This window comes from Emydura macquarii, unplaced genomic scaffold (assembly GCF_026122565.2).
Source record: "Emydura macquarii macquarii isolate MOO-44397 ecotype Brisbane River unplaced genomic scaffold, CSIRO-AGI_Emac_v2 contig_3517, whole genome shotgun sequence".
Lineage (NCBI taxonomy): Eukaryota > Metazoa > Chordata > Testudines > Chelidae > Emydura > Emydura macquarii.
This window is the reverse complement of record NW_027133654.1, coordinates 10,541,018-10,562,559: the sequence shown is the minus strand read 5'-3', so window position 1 is coordinate 10,562,559 and position 21,542 is coordinate 10,541,018. Positions and strand designations below refer to the sequence as shown.

Genomic DNA, 21,542 nt, shown 5'->3' with positions numbered 1-21,542 from the left:
CCACTAGAAGGCATGAGCAAGCCTGGAATGCACTACTCCATTTGCAAACTAGGCCTCCTTGTGAACAACGTGAAGGACTCATCACAAAGTACATACCTGCTTAAAGACAGGTCCTAGTCATTACAAGCACTTGTACTTCAGCTAACATCAAACATGGCTGACTACAAATAAGTCTTGCCGTGTTAGGCCACAAGTTGGCATGTATGTAAGTAACACCACTTGACAGACTTCACCTGTGGTCCCTTCAGCTCTGGTTCAGGACAGTGTACTCTCTGAGACATGAGATGAAAGGAAGATCTCTGTATCATCATATTACTGCAGAATTCGTTTGGTGGCTAAAACCCATAAAAACACAGAAATGGATACGCTTCTCAGTACCCATCCCTGACAAAGACACCGATCATGGAACAGATCAGGAACAGATTTGGGGACTCATTTGGACCAAATACAAATTAGAGGCACCTGATCTTTACGCAATATGAGTTTATCTATGAATGTGCTGGAGCTCCGAGCCATCAAACTAACCTGTCTGGCATTCCTGCCTGTCCTCATGCTCAGTAGTACAGATTTTCTCACACAGCATGACAGCCATGAACTATATAAATAGGGCACCTGATCCTCACCCCTTTGCATGAAGGCAATCAAATTCTGTTGCCATCAGAATAGACTCCTCCCAGGAGTCGGTGCCAATTTAGCAGGCTTCCTAAGCAGGCAATCTGTGACCAATAATGGTCCCTGCACAAATTAATCAGAGGAATGATATTCCATCATGGGAAGTCCCCCATAATAGACTTGTTAGCCACCAGGGACAATGTCATGTGTCAGAACTTCTGCTTCAGAGGGGGTCTGAGTCCAGGATCATTGCTGGATGCCTTTCTCCTGCAGTAGAACAGAGGACTGCTCCTATGCCTTTCTAACAATTCTCTGTATTCCCAGGGTGATTTCCAAGAACAAAAAGGACATGGCCATGGTAGTTCTCATAGCTCCATGTTGGCCAAAGCAATTTTGGCTAACAGACCTATTACAGATGTCCATTCATCTACCTATTCTGGATCTGATCTCCTAGCACCACAGTCAAATGCTCCCTCCGGATCCCGTCACTGTACTTGACAGTGTGGCTGTTGGCTGGCTGAGTACCACTGACAGATACTGTTCCCTACAAGAATAGATCTTGTTACAGAGCAGGAAGCCATGTACTGAGGCTCTTGATATGGGTAGCTCAACATGGTCTGAATCCAATCCAGGCCCCTGACCATAGGATGCTTGACTGCCTATTGAGTTTAAAATCAGATGGCCTTACCTTGACCTCAATTAAGGTCCATTTTGTGGCAACATCTTACCATCCTGTTCAGTCATGGATAAGAACACACCTAAACAGAACAGTACTGAAGTTTCTCAAGGCCCCACTGGTGAGAGAATTACCCTTGCCTGAGACCTCAGTATATTCCTCCCAAGACTCATGGCGCCTCCATTGGAAGCTCTCTGAATGCTTCTTGCATCACCTCTCACTAGACATTCTTCCTAATAGCTATAACTGTAGTCAGAAGAATGAATGAAGTTCAGGCTCTTATGGCCAAACCTCCCTATATGATTTTCTATAGGGACATGGTGGTGCTGGGACCCTACAATACCCCAGGTTCATTCCTAAAGTGGTCTTGGAATTTAGTTTAAACAAATCAGCCATCCTGTCTGTTGTCTTCCAAGCCACGCTGTACTATGGAAAAAGAAATTACACTCACTGGACGTATCCAGCACTTGATCACATTGACAGGACTAAAGCCATTCAGGCTATTGCCCTCTCTATTTCTAGCTTTAGCAGGGTATTCTTAATGTCAAGTTGTCTCATTGTAAAGGATACTGAAATGGGTAACACAATGCATCTCGTGTTGCTGGCTGGCTGGTATACATCTCCCACCAGACCTCAAGGCTCACTGCACCAGAGTGCAAACAACATTCCCTGCATGCTTCAGTGATGTACCAATCTCAGAAATATGTAAGGCAGCAATGTGGAATAACAAACTGACTTTTTTCAAAGACTATGCCTGCCTTGGACTTAGTTGGCAGCTCAGATGTGAAGTTCAAAAGTGCAGTACTGCAATAGCTGTTCAATTGATACAGCTGGCAGACCTCGTTCCCACCATTCTGAGGGGATGCTTCTTGCCAGTCACCTCCAATGAAATCCACACCAACAAAATACCCGAAGAAGCATTTATCCTACAGTTACTGTGGTTCTTTGAGATATTCTAGTTGGTGTGGATCTCATGATCTGCCCTCTGTCCCCTCACTGAGACCTCAGATGACATGAGAGTTTGAGTTGCTAGGGAAAAGGAGAATGTGACCGCTGTGCCTTTTACACCCTTGCAGGGGAGCCCAAGGAGGCACAGGGTGCCTGCACAGCCCAGACGTGCTGCTATTCAAAAAATTCAATCTTGTATGCATGAGGTGCATGCGCACCTATAGTGAGATCCATACTAATGACATCTCAAAAAATCACATTTACTGTAGGGTAAGTAACCATTCTTTTTCAAAGCATAGTTCCACATCAAAAGTGTTTGGACTTGAGCTGCTGAATGTTTGGGACTCTTAATCTGAAAGAAAAGATGCCTGTAATAAACATTCTCCTTAAATATCAGAAATGCAATCAATGAGTCAATATGTTTATTCTATATAGTTTGCTGGAACAGGACCCAGCCCTTAAAGCCTCTTACAAAATTAATAAATTAGTACTATATTTTTATCCTTTCAAAATATTTTCCTTTTCTCTACACTTGAAATTCTCAACTACACTCATTTTGAGATTAAATGTAAAACATGCCTTCTGTCGTAATATAGATGCTGTTACTTCTTTCTGATTTGGTACTTCAAAGTTTAAGTTGTTTAAGTTGTAACTCGGGAACCACTATTCACTCTCCATCCACTCCCACTCATCCTCCAACCAATAAAGACTTTGCCTTTTAATTAAATTTTCCAACCCTGGATTCTCACGAGACATCCAGTAGCATTTGTTTTTCAGTAAACAATCAGGACCATTTCCAAGTCAGATACATTTATATGGGTTCTGGTAACAACTGAGGAACATTGTAGTATGATACTTCACCTTTAATAACTTTAATACATAAGACATACAACTACCGTATTTCCCCATGTATAAGATGCTCCCATGTATAAGACGCACCTTAATTTTGGGGCCTGAAATTTGAAAAAAAATGTATTACGGTAAAAAAATCTAAAACCACTGTATAAGACGCACCCAGTTTTTAGACCCCAAATTTTTCAAAAAAAGGTGCATCTTATACATGGGGAAATACGGTAATTCTGATTATTTTATTTCATACTTTTAAAATAACCTGTAGGAACAGGCTAAAAACTCCACCTGATTGCTCAAGCTTCTGTAAAGACTGCCTGCGTAAAGTACAAAGCCGTTTGCACAAAATGCAGAATTTGCTGTGCAGTTTGCCATCTGTCCATCTCACTAGCACTGTCACATTACTGTTCTTTACAACTCTTTCCTGCTATAAATATTAACACTGGTAAAACACGCTTCTGCAAACTGCATTCTCCCAGCTTCTTCCACTGCGTTACTTAAGGAACTGATTTAAAACACTGGCTCCATCAAATTGGGACATAAAATCTGACCAGTTTTAACAAAATTAGATATGGATTTGAGAGACAGTGTTCAGACCTAGACTTTTTCAAAGTTGGAGGGGATGGTAGTGGTCAGATATATGGGCTTTAGGTCTGAAAAAAGGTAATTAATTCTTCATATTACTTATGTATTTATTTCTTTAAATATGATTTCAGCTACTCCTTAGCTAACTATTGTAATGTACAGTATTAAATTATTAAATGAGTACAATATACAAATATCCAAACAAGCTCTTTTCTTTTACTGACATTTAACCTTCTAATTATCTGAGGTTCAAAATTCACCAGTGGAAGAAGCAAACATTTCCTTCTGTTTGGAGAAAAGCTCACAAGACATGACACATACCATGTCAGGAGACCAAAAATATCTGAAAACAAATTTGAGAATCATGACAGTTAATTTTGACTGTCCTAACAATACTGATGATTAAGAAACATAGTTAAGCTGACTATGATGATAAAACTTTTTTTAAACCTTGGAAACCTGTGTTTAGTCTTGTGACCTCTGGAGAGGATGAATATATTATATAGAACTGTGTATTTTATATGAACTAAAATTAAAGTTGCAGTGCTGTAAGCTGTTTGTATGAAACAAGACAGATAGCTACAGAAATGCTCTAAATTTTACCATTTAGGAACATTGGAATTGTCATACTGGCACATACTAATGCTAGTAATATTTATCCTAGTTAACTTAGCTGGAGTTGATATTCTTACTTGCTTCAATAAAGGCTTGTGACAGAGTTGCACAGAAAAATTGTATGCTGCACTTAACTATATCCTTCTAGCCATTGAATATTTGATTTCATTTCTGTATTATAATAAGCCACAAGATAAATAACTTTATCATGATTTGATACATGTCACAGTTTGTTCCAAATATAACTTGCTTTCTTTCCCCTAATTTTATTATTTATCAAGCAAAGTTGCAGTTTGGGAAGAGACTGACTGCTCTTAACTGAAATCATTATTTGGCATTTAGGAAACCCTCCAAAACAGGATTTTTATTCCTTTTATGAAGTTTAGAAATCATAGTTTGAGAGTTTTACTTTCGCAAAGAGCACTGCATCTTTTGAAAAATAAGCAAACTTCTTTGTATTACAACTGCTATCCTTCAACTGTAACTTGTATATTCTTTTGCATAAGGACCAAATTCTTACACTGGATCAACAGGAGCAATTGTTGGAGCCCATGAAGTTTATCAGGATCCAAGAGAGAAAAGATCTAAAAGGTGAAATGAAAGAGACTCATGAAATATTAACCTCTATTCATACTAACTAGCTGATGATCTCTGGAATATTTTCAGTTCTTCTGATAATACCATTTCATACAAAAAATCTATGTAAATCTTTCCCAATAGTGAATTCCAAAAGCTCTTATTTAAGCACAGAAAAGATATTTTCAAACAGTGCTAAGAATATGCAAAACAGCATAAAACAATTTTACAGTTGGTTCTGGGATATTTTAGATTATCACAAAATATAATTTGGTTTTATATGATGCTTTTTCATATACAGTATTTTAAAGTCAATTAGTGTTATGATTGTGTGAGTAAACAGCAGTAAGATAGTTTTGGTTTTTTCACTACCTCAACCAGAGTTCTGCAAGCACAGTACACTTTACATGGGTGTTTTTGTAAAGTGGGCAGCTAACAAAAACTGCATTGCACATGCATGTGTGGCTATTTTAGCTCCATAGTGCATTGAAGGTGCATACATACTGGCTGAGGCAAGGATACTATAGGAGCCTTTAACTTAATTCATGCACTTCATACGGTGCAAAAATGTGATGGCCACTGTGCACTTGGTAAGGTTCACATAGAGACCCACTCTGGTGAGCCTTAAGTGAAGCCAAGTCTGATTGGGTAAGAGACAGAGTTCTAGACACACAAGGTGGTGTGGCAGGAGGACACAGAGAATTGAGTCTTCTCTTGGTGTGGTGGGAATAGTTAACCAAAGAAGTAGGTGGCAGCAAGGATGAAGACGAAGACAGCCGAAGTACTTCGGCCACATCTACACTAGAAACTTTCGCCAGTATATCAATGTCATCCTGGGTTTGATTTTTTTTTTTTTTTTTTGTTTAGTTTTTGGGTTTTTTAAATTTGGTTGGTTGGTTTTTTAATTTTGGTGACATTTCCATACCAGCAAAAGCCCTAGTGCAGATAGAGTTGAAATGAATAAAAGTGCTTTTGCTGGTATATCTTATTTCACTCAAAACCAGTATGAACTATAATCCAAAAAGTTTTTTTTTGGCAGTATATAAGGAGAGCTTACCAGTATAGCTATATCAGCAAAGGCCTTAGTCACCCCTTGACTCCTTTTTGAAAAGTGCCAGGTAATCTCATTTAGGTGTTCAGTTACCAGAGATTGTCATAAATTATCTCTGTTTAGTGGCTCATGTGAATGACAACCCTGTACTGTCATCATTAAGAAAGAGCCTTTCAGGACTTGAACCCAGATCTTCCAATTAGAAGGCAAGAGGATACCAGACAGGCTTATATAGATGCAAAGCTTTTATATACAAGGATTTTAAAATTAGGTTTTGTAACAACCCTTTTTTTCTTCCAGTCAAGATTCAGATTTACCTGGAGCACCAGAGAACTTGACATTCAGGGAGCGCCAACGACTTTTTTCCCAGGGCCAGGATGTATCCAATAAAGTAAAGGCTTCTAGGAAATTAATGGAACTGGAAAATGAGTTGAACACAAAATAAGATAAAAGCACCTTATCAAATGTTACTGAAAGATCTCTAAATCAAGGGAATGGGATGGGGCTGTTCAAGACTAGAAAGAGTGTATTGTCTGTAAAGATTGAGTTCAAGTCCTCTGTATCTAAGACTGTTAATTGAGATTTAGAGATGTTGCAATAGCAAGAAAACTGATTACTTTACCAAGAGTTTGTGGTTTATACAATTGAAGCACTGTAAAATTGTAATGATATGAATCACGTGAAGGTCACTTTTTTCTTTTGTTTTGGGGGTTAACTTTTTCTGCAATAGACCATGTAGTGCTTGTCAAAGATAAGTTCTGTTTCCTGGTCTTTTACAGACACACTTTGTTTTAGCTGCTGAGCAGAGAGAGTGAGAATAGCTTGAACTGCCTAAATCAATCTGTGCACTAGCTGTTGATATCTATAGGGGTTGTTTGATGTAGAAGCCATCTCTGGGCTGTTTTGCAAAGGTCTAAGTTTATATATACAAGTTCATGATATACTGTATGCTGTTCATACAGACTATTAGCATATCAGTACAAACCTCTTATCATTACCTAGTATTACAGTAATGGGGTTTGCCTGGAAAAAGTCTTTGAATGAAACAATTTTAATTCTATAGGTGTTTTGTTTGGGTCTAAAATGGATGCATAACAGAAACTTGTTTAATCCATAATCATGGAAATGCATAGACATATATACATCTCTCTTGTAAATGAAGTGTCTGGTTTACAAACCTCCTTTAAAAAATAACAAAACTGTGGAGATGAAAAACTTTAGGGTTTTGTTTTGTTTAACACTGTATGGAAATACCAGAATGCAACAAGCAATAGATAATAGGCTACCTTAGTGGCCCAATCATAGCTAGGACCAAAATGTTAAATGTTCAAGATGGAAATGATTCCAATTCCAAAGCTAGCAGAACTAAGGCATGCATTTTCCATGGAGTATAGTATAGATAGTATTAAGCAACTAGCCATGGAGCATCATTCATGGAGTTCGTAATAGCAGCTGAGCTACATGTGGCTTTTGAAGAAAAATGGAGTAAGACTGATGTTTGACATATCAAATTCAGTATTGCTGGCTGTGAATAGGAATTTGACAGTGAGATGGCTTGACTTATTGTCCTGGCAGCACATCATCATCATTATTTATATTGATAAAGTAATACTAGTCAAGCTGTCCTTCAATCTATCTGGCTTTACTTGCATCCTCTTATATTGTTATATACTGTAGAGAATCTTCTCGGCAGTTCAAGCTATTTTTACACACTATAATAGCCTTATTTAATTTTAAAATGTTGTATTCTTTTTTTGTCCCTCCCATTGTTGTTTCTTCAGCTGTGCATATATGGCTGATGTCGGGGATAAGGACCTCCTCAGAGTTTTTCTGTTTGTGTGACGTTAAGACAAAATATATTATTGTGATTCCAAACAAATTTTCTATTTGCAAAGCCCTAAATTGGGCTTTAGATGATTTTTCTGTATCATATTGTTCTCTTATAAATATATATTTAGGGAATTACGCACACTTCCAAATACAGAGGGGTAGACTTTCACTGCCTTAGAAAAGAAATCACTTTTAATAAGAGTTGTATGATAAATAAATGCAAGTTAATGAAAATTGGAGTGTAAATATTTGTTTTTTTACATATTTCAGGTTTCTTATTTGAAAGTGTGCTTTTACCTTTTCACCTGTTAAATATGAAGTAGGCGATTAAACTAATTCAAAGTGTTAATGAAGGATTTGCATGCTTGCTGTGTCTGTTAATCAGGAAAAGCAAGCCTCTCCCAATTTACCTTGAGAACACTAGCAGCCTTACAGTGACAAAATATTGTTTTTTAAGAAAAAAAAGTATACTGTGGCTGGAATACTGTTGCTGCTAGAATCTGAAAAGGCTTAGCAAAAAAATACATATAACCTTCAGTTGAGTGGATTTGGCCGCTATTGGGCATTCCGGTCAAGTGTGAATATGAGTAAAAGTGCTTTTCATATTTGTCTGTGCATTATTATGGAAAAACATCAAAACTGCTGTAGTTTCCCATTTCTACTGTATTTCACTTGCAACCTATTTTTAATAAACTTTGTATTGTATTTAATGTGTGTTTTATAGACCTTTTTGTATTTAAGTGCATTTTATTTAATGCTATATTAATAACACTTTCATACCATACATTACTAATAATCTTTATTGTTGTACAGTTACCTTACAGGCATTCAAAGAATGGATACATTCCTTGTTTAAAAAAAAAAAAAAGAGTATATACAAAATCATTGTAGCCCACATTAAATAGAATAAATACTGGTTAACTGATAGATCCCAAAAAGTAATTTTAAATGGGGAATCCTCCAAAGAGGTTGATTCTAATGTAATCCCACAGGATTTGTTCTTGGCCTAATGCTATTTAATATTTTTATCAATAATCTTGTGACCAAAAATGTAAAATCATTACTGGAAAAATTGGAAGTTGACATACAAATTGGTGAGGTGGTAAATGGTATGGACAGGTCAGTTATAAAGATTGACTTAAATTGGTGGTAAGGTGAATGACATATCTTAATACATCTAAATGGAAAGTCATACATCTGGGGACAAAGAATGGGGATTGCAGTTATAAGATCGGAGACACTAACCTTCAATGCAGTGACATTGTGAAAAGGATTTAGGGGTCATGGTAGATAACCACCTCAACATGAGCTTGCAGTGTGTTGAGGATGAACACAATCTTCGATGTATATAAGCAGAGTATTGGAGTAGAAAGACATTACCTCTGTATACGCCATTAGTGAGGCCCCTTACTGGAATACATGTCCAACTCTGGCATCCACACTTCTGAAAGTCTTCAGAAAAGGGCTACAAGAATAAAAACAAGCAGTGAGAGAGTTAAGAAGCTCAATTTATTAGTTTATCCAAGAGAAGAGGTGATTTGATCATAGTCTACAAGTACCTACATAGGGAAGAGGTTTCTGATATTAGATGACACTTTAGCAGAAAAAGGAATAATGAAATCCAGTGGTTGAAAGTTGAAGCTAGACAAACTCAGACTGGAAACAAGGCACAAACTGTTAACAGAGAGGGTAAATTTACCATTGGAATAACTTACCAAAGGATGTGGTTGGATGTGGTTCTCTTTCATTTAAACTTTGAAATCAAGACTGGATATCTTTCTTAAAGCTATGATCTAACTCAAACAGAGTTATTGGGTGAGGTTCTTTGGCCTGTGTTATGCAGGAGGTAAGATTAGATCATAATAGTTTCTTATGGCCTTAAAGTCTATGAAAATTATTACAAAGAAGGTTGCATGATGTCTTACAGGAGCACCATGCAAAGCTTTAGACAATTTTACTTATCTCTACCTTTCAGAAATAATTAAGTTTAACCTTTTTCCTCACTTCATCACAGTTTGCAGATGACACAAAAACTGAGAGAGTGGTAAACAATATAGGCCAGGTCACTGATACAGAGCCATATGGGTCGCTTGATAACTTAAGTGTAAGCAAACAGTGTGTTTTAATATGACAAAATGTAAACGTATACACCTAAGGACAAAGGACATAAACCAGACTTAAAGGATGGGGGACTTTGTCCTGGGAAGCAATAACTCCGAAAAAGATTTGGGGAAGGTCTAAGGTCTGTGTTATACCGAAGGTCAGACTAGATCATCACAATGGTCCCTTCTGACCTTGGAATCTATAAATCCTATTTCATTTAGTAATCATAGCAATTAAACATGGTGCTAGTCTCATTAGAAAAGACATGAAACAACAGGTCGATTAAGCAGAGTAGGAGAAACAAGCTAATGGTAAAATGAGCAGAAGTCTCTGCCTAGCCATGCTAAATTCCTTATCTTAAAAAAGATACTTCTAACATGTAATTTTATAAAACTATTTCTTTCTTGCCACCCACCAGCTTCCTTTTTCTTACAGAATTGCACTGAGAGAGGTTAGTTCATGCAGTAGTTTGCCTACCAAATAGCACGTGTGCCATGGTGTTTTTTGGTAAGAAATCTTTAGACTACTTCCAAAAATTTAGGGCAAAAACAAGAGCAATGAGAGGACATAACCACAGGCTTGTCTCATTGCCAAAATGAAGAGACAACTTCCATATTCAGCAAATGTTCCTAAAATAACTGTTTGGAAAATCAACACTACCCCTCCTTGAGGTGAAAAGAAGCGTTTAGTATAACATTGAAAAAAATGTATTCATTAAAAGGTGCCAGTTATTCAGTAGTGAACCCTCTATGGCATAGCATGTGTTAACCACGTGATTAGACAAACCTGTTAATGCAGTGGTGTTGTTCCTGGAAAGATTTAGCTATTAGTAACTGTGATTCTGGGAGATCAGATGCCAGCTCATGCCAAGGTTCCTAGGCCTCAGTTGAATACTGACAAATACACAGCTGGAATCTGTTAAGCTCACCTCTGTATTACTATTATTGTTATAGGTATTAAAATTGAGTGTTTAGATTTTATTGAATGCTTGTAAGTGGCTGCCTGCATTAATCTGATTTATAACATCTGTATCCCATATTATAAGGTACTATTTGAGTAATGTTTGCAATATAAGCCTCTAACTATGTAAATTACAGGCAGGAGAGAGACATTAACTGGTCTGACATACTGATCTCTGGCAAAAGGTGTTATGTCCTTCCTGACAATGAAGGCCCATCGACATCAGTTGGACTAGAGCTGACCATTAAGAGGACAACAAAATTTATTCATCTCACCCCCCATGAATGAGTCTTGCAAGTGAACTCCTCCCAACAGCTGAGTTTGCAACTCAAAGCAAAAGGAGGGCAGAGTATAAAAGACCCAAACAAGGAGGAACTGTATCTTTATGCTGCTTGGACTCAGGGGAATAAGGATCTCTAGGCATAAGCTGAAGATCCCCAATGCTTAGCTTGTGTTAGCCCTAAAGGACATATGTATAGCACTTGCTTATTATAGATGCTTCTATTACTTTTTGAAGCTTAAGATTGGAACTCGTGTATGCATGTTTACCTGCTTTAATCTTATAAATAACTGTTTCCTTCTATATAATAAATCGTTAAATAGTTTATTATAGGATGGGCTACAAGCATTCTTTGGTGTGAGATTTAAAGTGCAACTGACCCTGGGGTAAGTGATTGATGCTTCGGGACTGGGAGTAACCAGAATATTGCTGTGATCTTTGGTGTAAGGCACCAGCTGTCAAAAAAGGCAGGCTTACCAGGGTGGCATGATGTATCAGAGTATCCAAAGGGACAGTCTGTGACCCGTGTTAAGGCTGTTACCGTGTCTGAGGAGTTTACACTTGATGATTGGCTGGTGAAATGTAAATATAGAACTCACCACCAATTTGCGGTTTGTGCCCTTTCCTACAGTTTGCCCTGAAGTTCCTGCTCACGTGCTTGAGCCACTGCAGAGCAGCTCAACACTGGTGTAATTGGCAGGCTTCACATACCAGGTCAATTAAGTTTATAGATCATAAAGCTGTTAAAAGTTTAAACTTGATATTGGTAGTTTTAAAGTTCAAAGAATAGACACAGAGTGAACCAGTTGTATGATGGTCTTGTGAGAAAAGATCTTGAAAGTTTGTTTGCAGAGGGGAATGTTCTGTCAAATGAAAGCCCCTATTCTGGAGCTAAAAGCTTTGGAAGTAGCCAAGGGAAGAAAAGGTGGAGCTCAAGGATCCTCCAGTCACGCTGTCTAGAGTAGCTCATAAATGAGTGTGCCAATATCAGGTCAGACTGTCAGAAAACAGGGCAGATACCCCAAGTGGTGGTATACTCTATACTTAAAGTTCACCAAGCCAGTAAGAGATGTGTACTCCTGGATTACTGTATTAGCTTTACCATGTAGTCAAACAGTCCCCTTAGGTTCTCTAGCCCATTTTGTCACACAGACAAACTAGACTCTCTGATGTAAGGTTATTTAAAACCAAAAATCATCTTACATTAGGTTACTCACAACCCCAAAGGGTCAGTCACTTACCCCAGGTCAATGGATACTCTGGATCTCACACCAAAGACAATGCTGACAGACAATTTCTCTAGTAAACTAACTAAAGATTTATTAGCTAAGAAATGATTTACTGAGAGGTTAAAGTAGGTAAAATACAGTAATAGGTGAGTAAAAGTTTGTAAATCCAATCTGATAGCACAAATGCAGTAATCTGCTAATTTTCCGTAAGTGTATCAAGGCATATTATGGAATGCTTGTTGAGTTGCTGCCTGCACTGATCTTACTTGTGGAATCTGTATCCCATGCGGTAAGGTAATATTAGTGTTTGTAATGTAAGCCTCTTTAACTGTGTAAATCACCAGACAAGAGAGAGATTAACTGGTCTGACATGTTGATCTCTAACAGAAGGTGTTATGTCCTGCCTGACACGGAAGGCCCATCAACACCAGACAGACTAGAGTGGAACACTAAAGAAGACAAAAGACTTTGGCCGTGAGGGGTGGACAGTAAACAGCAAAGAAGAGTTTTGCAGGTGAATTCCTCCTGTCAGCTGAATATGCAGCTCAAAGCAGAAGGGGGGAAGGATGTAAAAACTCCTAATAAAGAGAAACTGTATCTTTGTGCTGCTTGGACTCGGGGACAAGCGTTTTTAGCCCTAAAGGATGTATAGCGCTTGCTTATTACAGAAGCATCTATTATGACAACCTAGCAAAAAGTCAAAATAGAAAGTTGAAGTGCCTTTGTATATTGTTTGTATATTACGGTTCAGTACCAAATATCAATACTCTTCAGCCTAGAAATAAATCTACATTTTAAAGTAACCAAGAAGCTTTGGAGTGCTGGAGAAATTTAAGCAGAGAGATCAAGTGTAACTCATACTTTTGGTTGAGAATATGTGTCAGTTTACTTAACTCTTTTTTGTCCTTTTTCATCTTTGAATTTCTAGTGTCCACCAGCACAAGTACCCGCCAACACCAGCACCCTTAGGCAGCTCTAGCCCTTACCTGCCCAAAGGTAGCTGCCAGTTTTTGTGCAGTTCTGAGTCCTACCCCTCTTCATTAGGGCTGGCCAAAGAAATTTTGTCAACCTTTTTTCAGTGGAAAATTCAGTGGTTTTCAACTAAATTAAAATTTTAATTGCATATTTCTGCTTCCTTCAAAAATTTTATGTATTTTTTGGAAAATTAAAACCTCAGACATTTCAAGAAAAACAGAAAATCCTACTGATGATTACAATTAGAAAAATTGAATGGAAAAAATATAACACAACCTTGGAAATCAAGGAATCTTTTTTTAAAAAAGGCGCTAATGAGAACATTCTAGACTTTAGTTATAAGGGAACTGCAGAAGCACTGAAAAATGAAAGAATTGCAAAAATGGAAATGAACTCACATTAGGATATTGAAAGGAGACCAGAGGTGCCCAAAATTCAAGTTAGCCCCCGAGTTCTGTCTGTGAGCTCCCAGTTGTGACTTAGAGGAAACTTGTTTGTCCTCTTGTGCCTGAACTTTCAGCCACTGATTTTGAAGATAACATCCTCCTTGTACGAAGATGTTAAAGGATAATATTGAAAAGGTCACTTGGAATGGGGGATAAACGGAAGAAACTTCGTTTTGATTCTTTTATGTAAATGCTCAACAGATGGTAAAGGCAGTAAAGAAAGAAGAAAAACCAAGAGGAAAGAACTTGATGCAGTCAAAACAATCATTCATTGATGAGAACGTGGATGTCACAGCTTTATACTGGTCAAAGCTATACATTGCGTATGATGGAAACATTTCTCTCAGTACACTAAATTGGTCACACGATGAAAGCGAGATTAGGCCCGTGTCCTCTCTCGCCTGCTGCACTATGGCGTAGTGGGATGTGAAGGTGTGGACCGACGACCAGGTCGCTGCTCTGCAGATGTCCTGCAGGGGCACTCTTCCCAGGTAGGCCGCCGATGAGGCCTGGGCTCTTGTTGAGTGCGCTGTCACAGCTCCTGGAAGCGGCACCTTCGCCCACTCGTAACAGGTCCTGATGCAGGCAGTGATCCAGGTGGATATGCACTGGGTGGAGACAGGTGAGCCCTTCATCCGGTCTGCCACTGCCACGAACAGCTGTGTTGACTTTCGGAATGGCCTGGTCCGCTCGATGCAGTAGGCCAGTCCTCGTCTGACATCCAGGGAGTGCCATCTCCACTCCTCCTCCGAACTGTGCGGTTTAGGAAAAAACACAGGGAGGAAGATATCCTGGTTATAATGAAACTGAGACACCACCTTAGGCAGGAAAGCCGGGTGGGGTCTCAGTCGGACCTTATCTTTGTAGAAGACCATGTAGGAGGGCTCCAAGGTCAAAACTCTTATCTCAGAGACCCTCCTAGCCGATGTAATGGCCACCAGGAAGGCTACCTTCCAGGAGAGGATGAGCAGCGGGTATGTGGCCATGGGCTTGAAGGGGGGTCCTGTCAACATGCCGAGGACCAGGTTTAGATCCCAGGGAGGCACTGGGTGATGGACCTGGGGATTCAGCCTCTCCACCCCCTTGAGGAACCTAGCTGACATGGGGTGGGAGAACAGGGAATGCCCTTCCATCGGCTGGTGAAAAGCCTAGATAGCTGCCAGGTGCACTTTTATGGAAGCCAGTGATAAACCCTGAAGCTTCAGGTGGAGCAGGTACTCCAAGATCGCCTGTATGGGCGATCCGGACGGTGGGATACCCCAGGACTCCGCCCAACAGGTAAAACGCTTCCACTTGGCCCGGTACACAACCTGAGTGGAAGGTTTTCTGCTGCCCAGCAGAATCTGTTGGACCTGCGTCGAGCAGGCTCTCTCTCCCTCCGTCAGCCACAGAGTCTTCATGCCGTCAGGTGGAGGGAGTCCAGGTCTAGGTGCAGCAGGCAACCCTGGTCCTGTGAGAGCAGGTCTTAACGCCTCGGGAGCGGGATCAGTGTGTCGATGGACAGGTCGAGCAGCATACTGTACCAGTGCTGCCGCGGCCAGGCTGGTGCAATCAGTATCATGTCCGCCCTGTCCCTTTTTATTTTCAAAAGGACCCTGGGCAGGAGTGGAATGGGGGGAAACGCATATTGAAGGGTCCCCTTCCAGTCTATGAGGAACGCGTCGGAGAGGGAGCCCGGCTTGCGACCCAGGAGCGACCAGCACCTCGGGCACTTCCTGTTCCAGGACGACGCAAACAGGTCCAGTTGGGGAACCCCCCACTTTCGGAAGATTCAAGTCACCACCTCCGGGTGTAGTGACCAGTCGTGGCAGAGTAAGAACGACCTGCTGAGGCGGTCCGCCTCGTCGTTCCTGACCCCCGGGAGGTGAGAGGCAGATATGTGAAAATTGTGTCTCACCACCAGGTCCCAAAGAAGAGTAGCCTCCTGGCAAAGAGCCGAGGAGCGCACTCCCCCCTGTCTGTTTATATAAAACATGGCCGCCGTGTTGTCTATAAGGACCTGGACCATCCTGCCCTTCAGAAATTTGATGAAGACCTTGCAGGCCAAGCGGACTGCCCTGAGCTCTCTGACATTTATATGGAGAGTCCTCTCATCTGGTGACCATAGCCCTTGGGTGCTCAGGTCCTTGCTGATGTGGGCCCCTCAACCCTCGTCTGAGGTGTCCATTATCAGGGTCACTGAGAGGGGGCCAAGTCTCTGAAAGGGACGCCCCTCAGAACCTCCCCGGGGTCCCTCCACCAGTCCAGGGAGGACAGTACCTGGGTGGGAACTGTGACCACCTTGTTCAGCCGGTGTCTGGCCGGTGCATAGACTATGGCCAGCCACCCTTGGAAAGGCCTGAGCTTGAGGCAAGCCAGCCTCACCACATAAGTACATGCCGCCATGTGTCCCAACAGCTGAAGGCAGTGCCTGGCTGTCGTCGTGGGAGACTTGTGCAGATCGTTGATTATGGCGGTCATTGTCTCAAACCGAGTCTGAGAGAGGAAAGCTCTGGCCTGGATGGCATCCAATGTGGCCCCTATGAACTCTATGCGCTGCACCGGGGTAAGAGTGGACTTCTGCTCGTTGATGAGCAGCCCCAGTCTGGTGCATGTGGGGCAGATAAGAGCCAAGCTGTTCCTCACATGGACCCTGGACTTGCCCCGGATCAGCCAGTTGTCCAGGTAAGGGAATATCTGAACCCCTCTGCAGCGCAGGAGGGCCGCTACCACTGCCATGCATTTTGTAAACACCCTTGGCGCTGATGAAAGGCCAAAGGGTGGTAGGGCTGCAAACTGGTAGTGGCATCCAGCTACCATAAACGTTAAGAACTTTCTGTGACCTGGAAGGATAGTGATATGAAAGTACGTGTCCTTCAGGTCGAGGGCGGCATACCAGTCCCCTGGATCTACGGCAGGAATAATGGAGGCTAGGGAAACCATATGAAACCTGGTGCGCCTGACAAACTTGTTCAGACGTCTGAGGTCCAGAATTGGCCTCAGGCCCCCCTTGCCCTTGTGGATTAGGAAGTACCGTGAGTAGAATCCCCTTCCTCGTTCCTGTGGAGGAACCTCCTCTACCACACGAAGTGTGAGGAGGGAGTTGACCTCCTGTATGAGGAGTTGGTCATGAGAGGGGTCCCTGAAGAGGGACTGGGTAGGGGAAGAGTTGGGGGGGAAGGCTGTAAGTTGTAAGGCATAGCCCCTGAGGACTATGCCAAGGACCCATTGGTCCGTGGTAATGGCTTCCCATTTGGCGTAGTAAGGCCGAAGACTGTGGGTAAATAACTTGGAGCGATCCAATGGGAACGGAGGAGTGCCACCCTCGTGCACCCCGTCAAAATCATTTATTGGCAGCATTGCCCTTGCTGAGATCCCGCGGAGGGCCCTTGATGGTCGCTGCGACTGGGTGCCCGGTACCGATCCCGACCCCTCCTGGGCTGAGCAGATCTGGGGGGCAGCCTTGATGGAGGCTGCGGTTGCCTCTGGGCCTGAGAGTGGGCCTGGCGCCTCGAGGCCTGGGGGGTGTATAGTCCTAGGGACCTCAAGGTGGCTCGTGAGTCCTTTAGGGCATGGAGCTTTTCGTCCGTCCTCTCGGAGAAGAGGCCGGTGTAACCAAAGGGGAGGTCCTGTATTGACTGTTGGACCTCCTGGGACAGGCCGGAAGCTTGTAGCCAAGAGCAGCGTGGTTACGCAGGTGGTGTCGAAGAGAGGGCTTTGGATTCTTCGATCATGGGATGTTGTTCCAGGAAGAAGGATTACTAGGAAGAGACGGGCTTCACCTAGCAAAGAGAGGGAAGAGTATCTTCACAGACAGGCTGGCTAACCTAGTGAGGAGGGCTTTAAACTAGGTTCGACGGGGGACGGAGACCTAAGCCCAAAGGTAAGTGGGGAAGAGGGACACCACAAGGAACCAGAAGGAGGAGGGTGCAGCAGGAGAGGCCGCCCAATTCATACTGTGAAAGTAGGCCAATCTCAAGTGCCTGTACACAAATGCAAGAAGCCTGGGAAACAAGCAGGAGGAACTGGAAGTCCTGGCACAGTCAAGAAACTACGACATGATTGGAATAACTGAGACTTGGTGGAGTAACTCACACGACTGGAGCACTGTCATGGATGGGTATAAACTGTTCAGGAAGGACAGGCAGGGGCGAAAGGGTGGAGGAGTTGCACTGTATGTAAGAGAGCACCATGACTGCTCTGAGCTCCAGTATGAAACTGGAGATAAGCCAGTTGAATGTCTCTGGGTTAAGCTTAGAAGCAAGAACAATAAGGGTGATGTCATGGTGGGTGTCTGTTATAGACCACCAGACCAGGAGGATGAGGTAGATGAGGCTTTCTTCACTCAACTAGGGAAAGTTTCCAGTTCACAGGACCTGATTCTCATGGGGGACTTCAATCACCCTGACATCTACTGGAAGTGCAATACAGCACTGCACAGACAATCCAGGAAGTTTTTGGATAGTGTCGCAGACAATTTCCTGGTGCAAGTGTTGGAGCAACTAACTAGGGGCCATGCTTCTCTTGACCTGTTGCTCACAAACAGGGAAGATTTGGTAGGGGAAGTAGAAGTGGGTGGCAACCTAGGCAGCAGTGACAATGAGATGGTCGAGTTCAGGATCCTGACAAAAGGAAGAAAGGAGAACAGCAGGATACAGACCATGGACTTCAGAAAAGCGGACTTTGACTCCCTCAGGGAGCTGATGGGCAGGATTCCCTGGGAGGCTAATATGAGGGAGAAAGGAATCCAAGAGAGCTGGCTGTATTTTAAAGAAACCTTATTGAGGGCACAGGAGCAAACCATCCCCATGTGCAGAAAGAATAGCAAATATGGTAGGCGCCCAGCTTGGCTTAACAAAGAAGTCTTTGGTGAACTTAAACACAAAAAAGAAGCTTACAAGAAGTGGAAGCTTGGTCAGATGACTAGGGAAGATTATAAAAATACTGCTCGAACATGCAGGAATGAAATCAGGAAGGCCAAAGCACAATTGGAGTTGCAGCTAGCAAGGGACGTGAAGGGGAACAAGAAGGGTTTCTACAGGTATGTTGCCAACAAGAGGAAGATTAGGGAAAGTGGGGCCCCTTAGAGAATGAGGGAGGCAACCTAGTGACAGAGGATGTGGAGAAAGCTGAGGTACTCAATGCCTTTTTTGCCTCTGTCTTCACAGACAAGATCAGCTCCCAGACTACTGCACTGGGCGGCACAGAATGAGAAGGAGGCGAACATCCCACAGTGCTGAAGGAACAGGTCCAAGACTATTTAGAAAGATTGGACATACACAAGTCCATGGCGCCAGATGCAATGCACCCAAGGGTGCTGAGGGAGTTGGCTGAGGTGATTTCAGAGCCATTGGCTATTTATCTTTGAAAGCTCGTGGCAACAGGGGGAGGTCCCTGAGGACTGGAAAAAAGCAAATATAGTGCCCATCTTCAAAAAAGGGAGGAAAGAGGATCTAGGGAACTACAGACCGGTCAGCCTCACTTCAATCCCTGGAAAAATCATGGAGCAGGTCCTTAAGGAATCCATTTTAAGACACTTGGAAGAGAGGAAGGTGATCAGGAACAGTCAACACGGTTTCACCAAGGGAAAGTCATGCCTGACCAACCTGATTGCTTTCTATGATGAGGTGACTGGCTCTGTGGATGTAGGGAAGGCGGTGGATGTAGGGAAGGCGGTGGATGTGATATACCTTGACTTTAGCAAAGCTTTTGATACTGTATCTCACAGTATTCTTATCAGCAAGTTAAAGAAGTATGGGTTGGATGAATGGACTATAAAATGGATAGAGAACTGGCTAGAGCATAGGGCTCAACGAATAGTGATCAATGGCTCCATGTCTAGCTGGCAACCGGTCATAAGTGGAGTGCCCCAGGGGTCTGTCCTGGGGCCGGTTTTGTTCAACATCTTCATCAATGATCTGGAAGATGGGGTAGATTGCACCCTCAGCAAGTCTGCAGATGACACTAAGCTGGGGGGAGTGGTCGATACCCTGGAAGGTAGGGGTAGGATACAGAAGGACCTAAACAAACTGGAGGATTGGGCCAAAAGAAATCTCCTGAGGTTCAACAAAGAAAAGTGCGGAGTCCTCCACTTAGGAAGGAAGAATCCCATGCACAGTTATAGACTGGGGACGGACGAGCTAGGCAGCAGCTCTACAGAAAAGGACCTGGGGGTAACAGTGGATAATGTTGCTGCACGAATTCCTGCACATGGCCTCCCCTCGCACCCCCTTCATCCATTCAGGCTAACAGTCAACGCACAACCTGACCTTATTAGGGCGTTACCATGGAATCGGCTGCACCTTTGGCTCCCACATCATATATGAGGAATGTAACTGACCAGGGGAGACGAAACTCCCCAGCAACCAGGAAAACTGCAAGTGTCCCCCGGCCAATCCGGTGCTGGCACGAAGCCCATATCATGTTCCTTGGCCAATCAGTTAACCCTTCATGTCCCATTTAGTCCATAAAGAGGGGTTTTTCCCAAGCCCCCACGGAGAGTCTCATCGAAACCAGCCTGATCATCTGGTCCCGATTCTCCCCGCTCATGTCTCCCCCCCCCGAGCGTGAAACGTGTTTTGCCAGCCGAATCGAATAATGCTGTGGATATTAGTCTGGTGAGGAGTTAACTATCAGTCTGTATTTTACAGCTACGTTGTCTGTTTAACTGCCCGTTTGTGTCTTGCAGTTAACTGTCTGTGTGAAATCTCTGTGTGTCTGTGTAAAATCCTTCTGTCTTGCAGGTAACTGGCTGTGTGAAATCTCTGTGTGAAAGCATTCTGTCTTGTAGTTAACTGCTTCTGCCTCGGTGCCTTATAGTTAACCGTCTGTGTGACCCCCCCTTTCTGTTTCCTGCAAGCAACTAATTGTCTGTGTAGCGTAGTGGTAAGTGTCCCTGTCTGCTATGTGGGAGACCAGGGTTTGATTCCCAGGCAGGGAACCACTGTCTGTTCAATATTAGTTTAGGTCTTTATAGTTAGTTGCCTGTTTAATACTTTTTTATATCAATTTATGTTTTGTGCTTAATTGTTTTATATCCTTTTATATTAGTCTATATTTTATAGTGAATTGTTTGTTTAGATGAGTATAACTAGTTAAAAATCTATATAACTCCTGTGTTTAAAATAAAATTCATTTATTCCCTAACTGACTCATTATTGACTCTGGGGGATCACTAACCTGTCGGAACAGATAAAAAGCTGGATATGAGTCAGCAGTGTGCCCTGGTTGTTAAGAAGGCTAATAGCATATTGGGCTGCATTAATAGGAGCATTGCCAGCAGGACGCGGGAAGTGATTATTCCCCTCTATTCAGCATTGGTAAGGCTGCATTTAGAGTATTATGTCCAGTTTTGGGCCCCCCCACTACAAAAAGGAGGTAGACAAGTTGGAGAGAGTATAGCGGAGGGCAACAAAAATTATTAGGGGGCTGGAGCACAGGACTTATGAGGAGAGGCTGAGGGAACTAGGCTTGTTTAGTTTGCAAAAAAGAAGAATGAGGGGGGATTTGATAGCAGCCTTTAACTACCTGAAAGGGGGTTCCAGGGAGGATGGGGCTAGGCTGTTCTTGGTGGTGACAGATGACAGAACAAGGAGCAACGGTCTCAAGTTGCAGTGGGGGAGGTCTAGGCTGGACATTAGGAAAAAGTTTTTCTCTAGGAGGGTGGTGAAGCACTGGAATGGGTTACCTAGGGAGGTGGTGAAATATCCATCTTTAGAGGTTTTTAAGCTGAGGCTTGACAAAGCCCTGGCTGGGATGATATAGCTGAGGTTAGTCCTGCTTTGAGCAGGGGGTTGGATTAGATGACCTCTGAGGTCCCTTCCAACTC

At 42.5% G+C, this 21,542-nt stretch overlaps 1 protein-coding gene across 16 annotated transcripts in view; it reads left to right on the top strand.

Annotated features, from left to right (window-relative positions):
• AFDN (afadin, adherens junction formation factor) overlaps window positions 1-8,452 on the top strand; it is a 213,548-nt gene extending 205,096 nt beyond the window's left edge. For all 16 annotated transcript variants that reach the window (XM_067535945.1, XM_067535932.1, XM_067535930.1 and 13 more), the window contains 2 exons: window positions 4,792-4,876; window positions 6,213-8,452. In XM_067535945.1, coding sequence (XP_067392046.1) covers window positions 4,792-4,876; window positions 6,213-6,357 — 230 coding nt within the window. In that variant the 3' untranslated portion in view covers window positions 6,358-8,452. The remainder of the gene's footprint in view (window positions 1-4,791; window positions 4,877-6,212) is intronic.
• The last annotated feature ends 13,090 nt before the right edge of the window (window positions 8,453-21,542 follow it).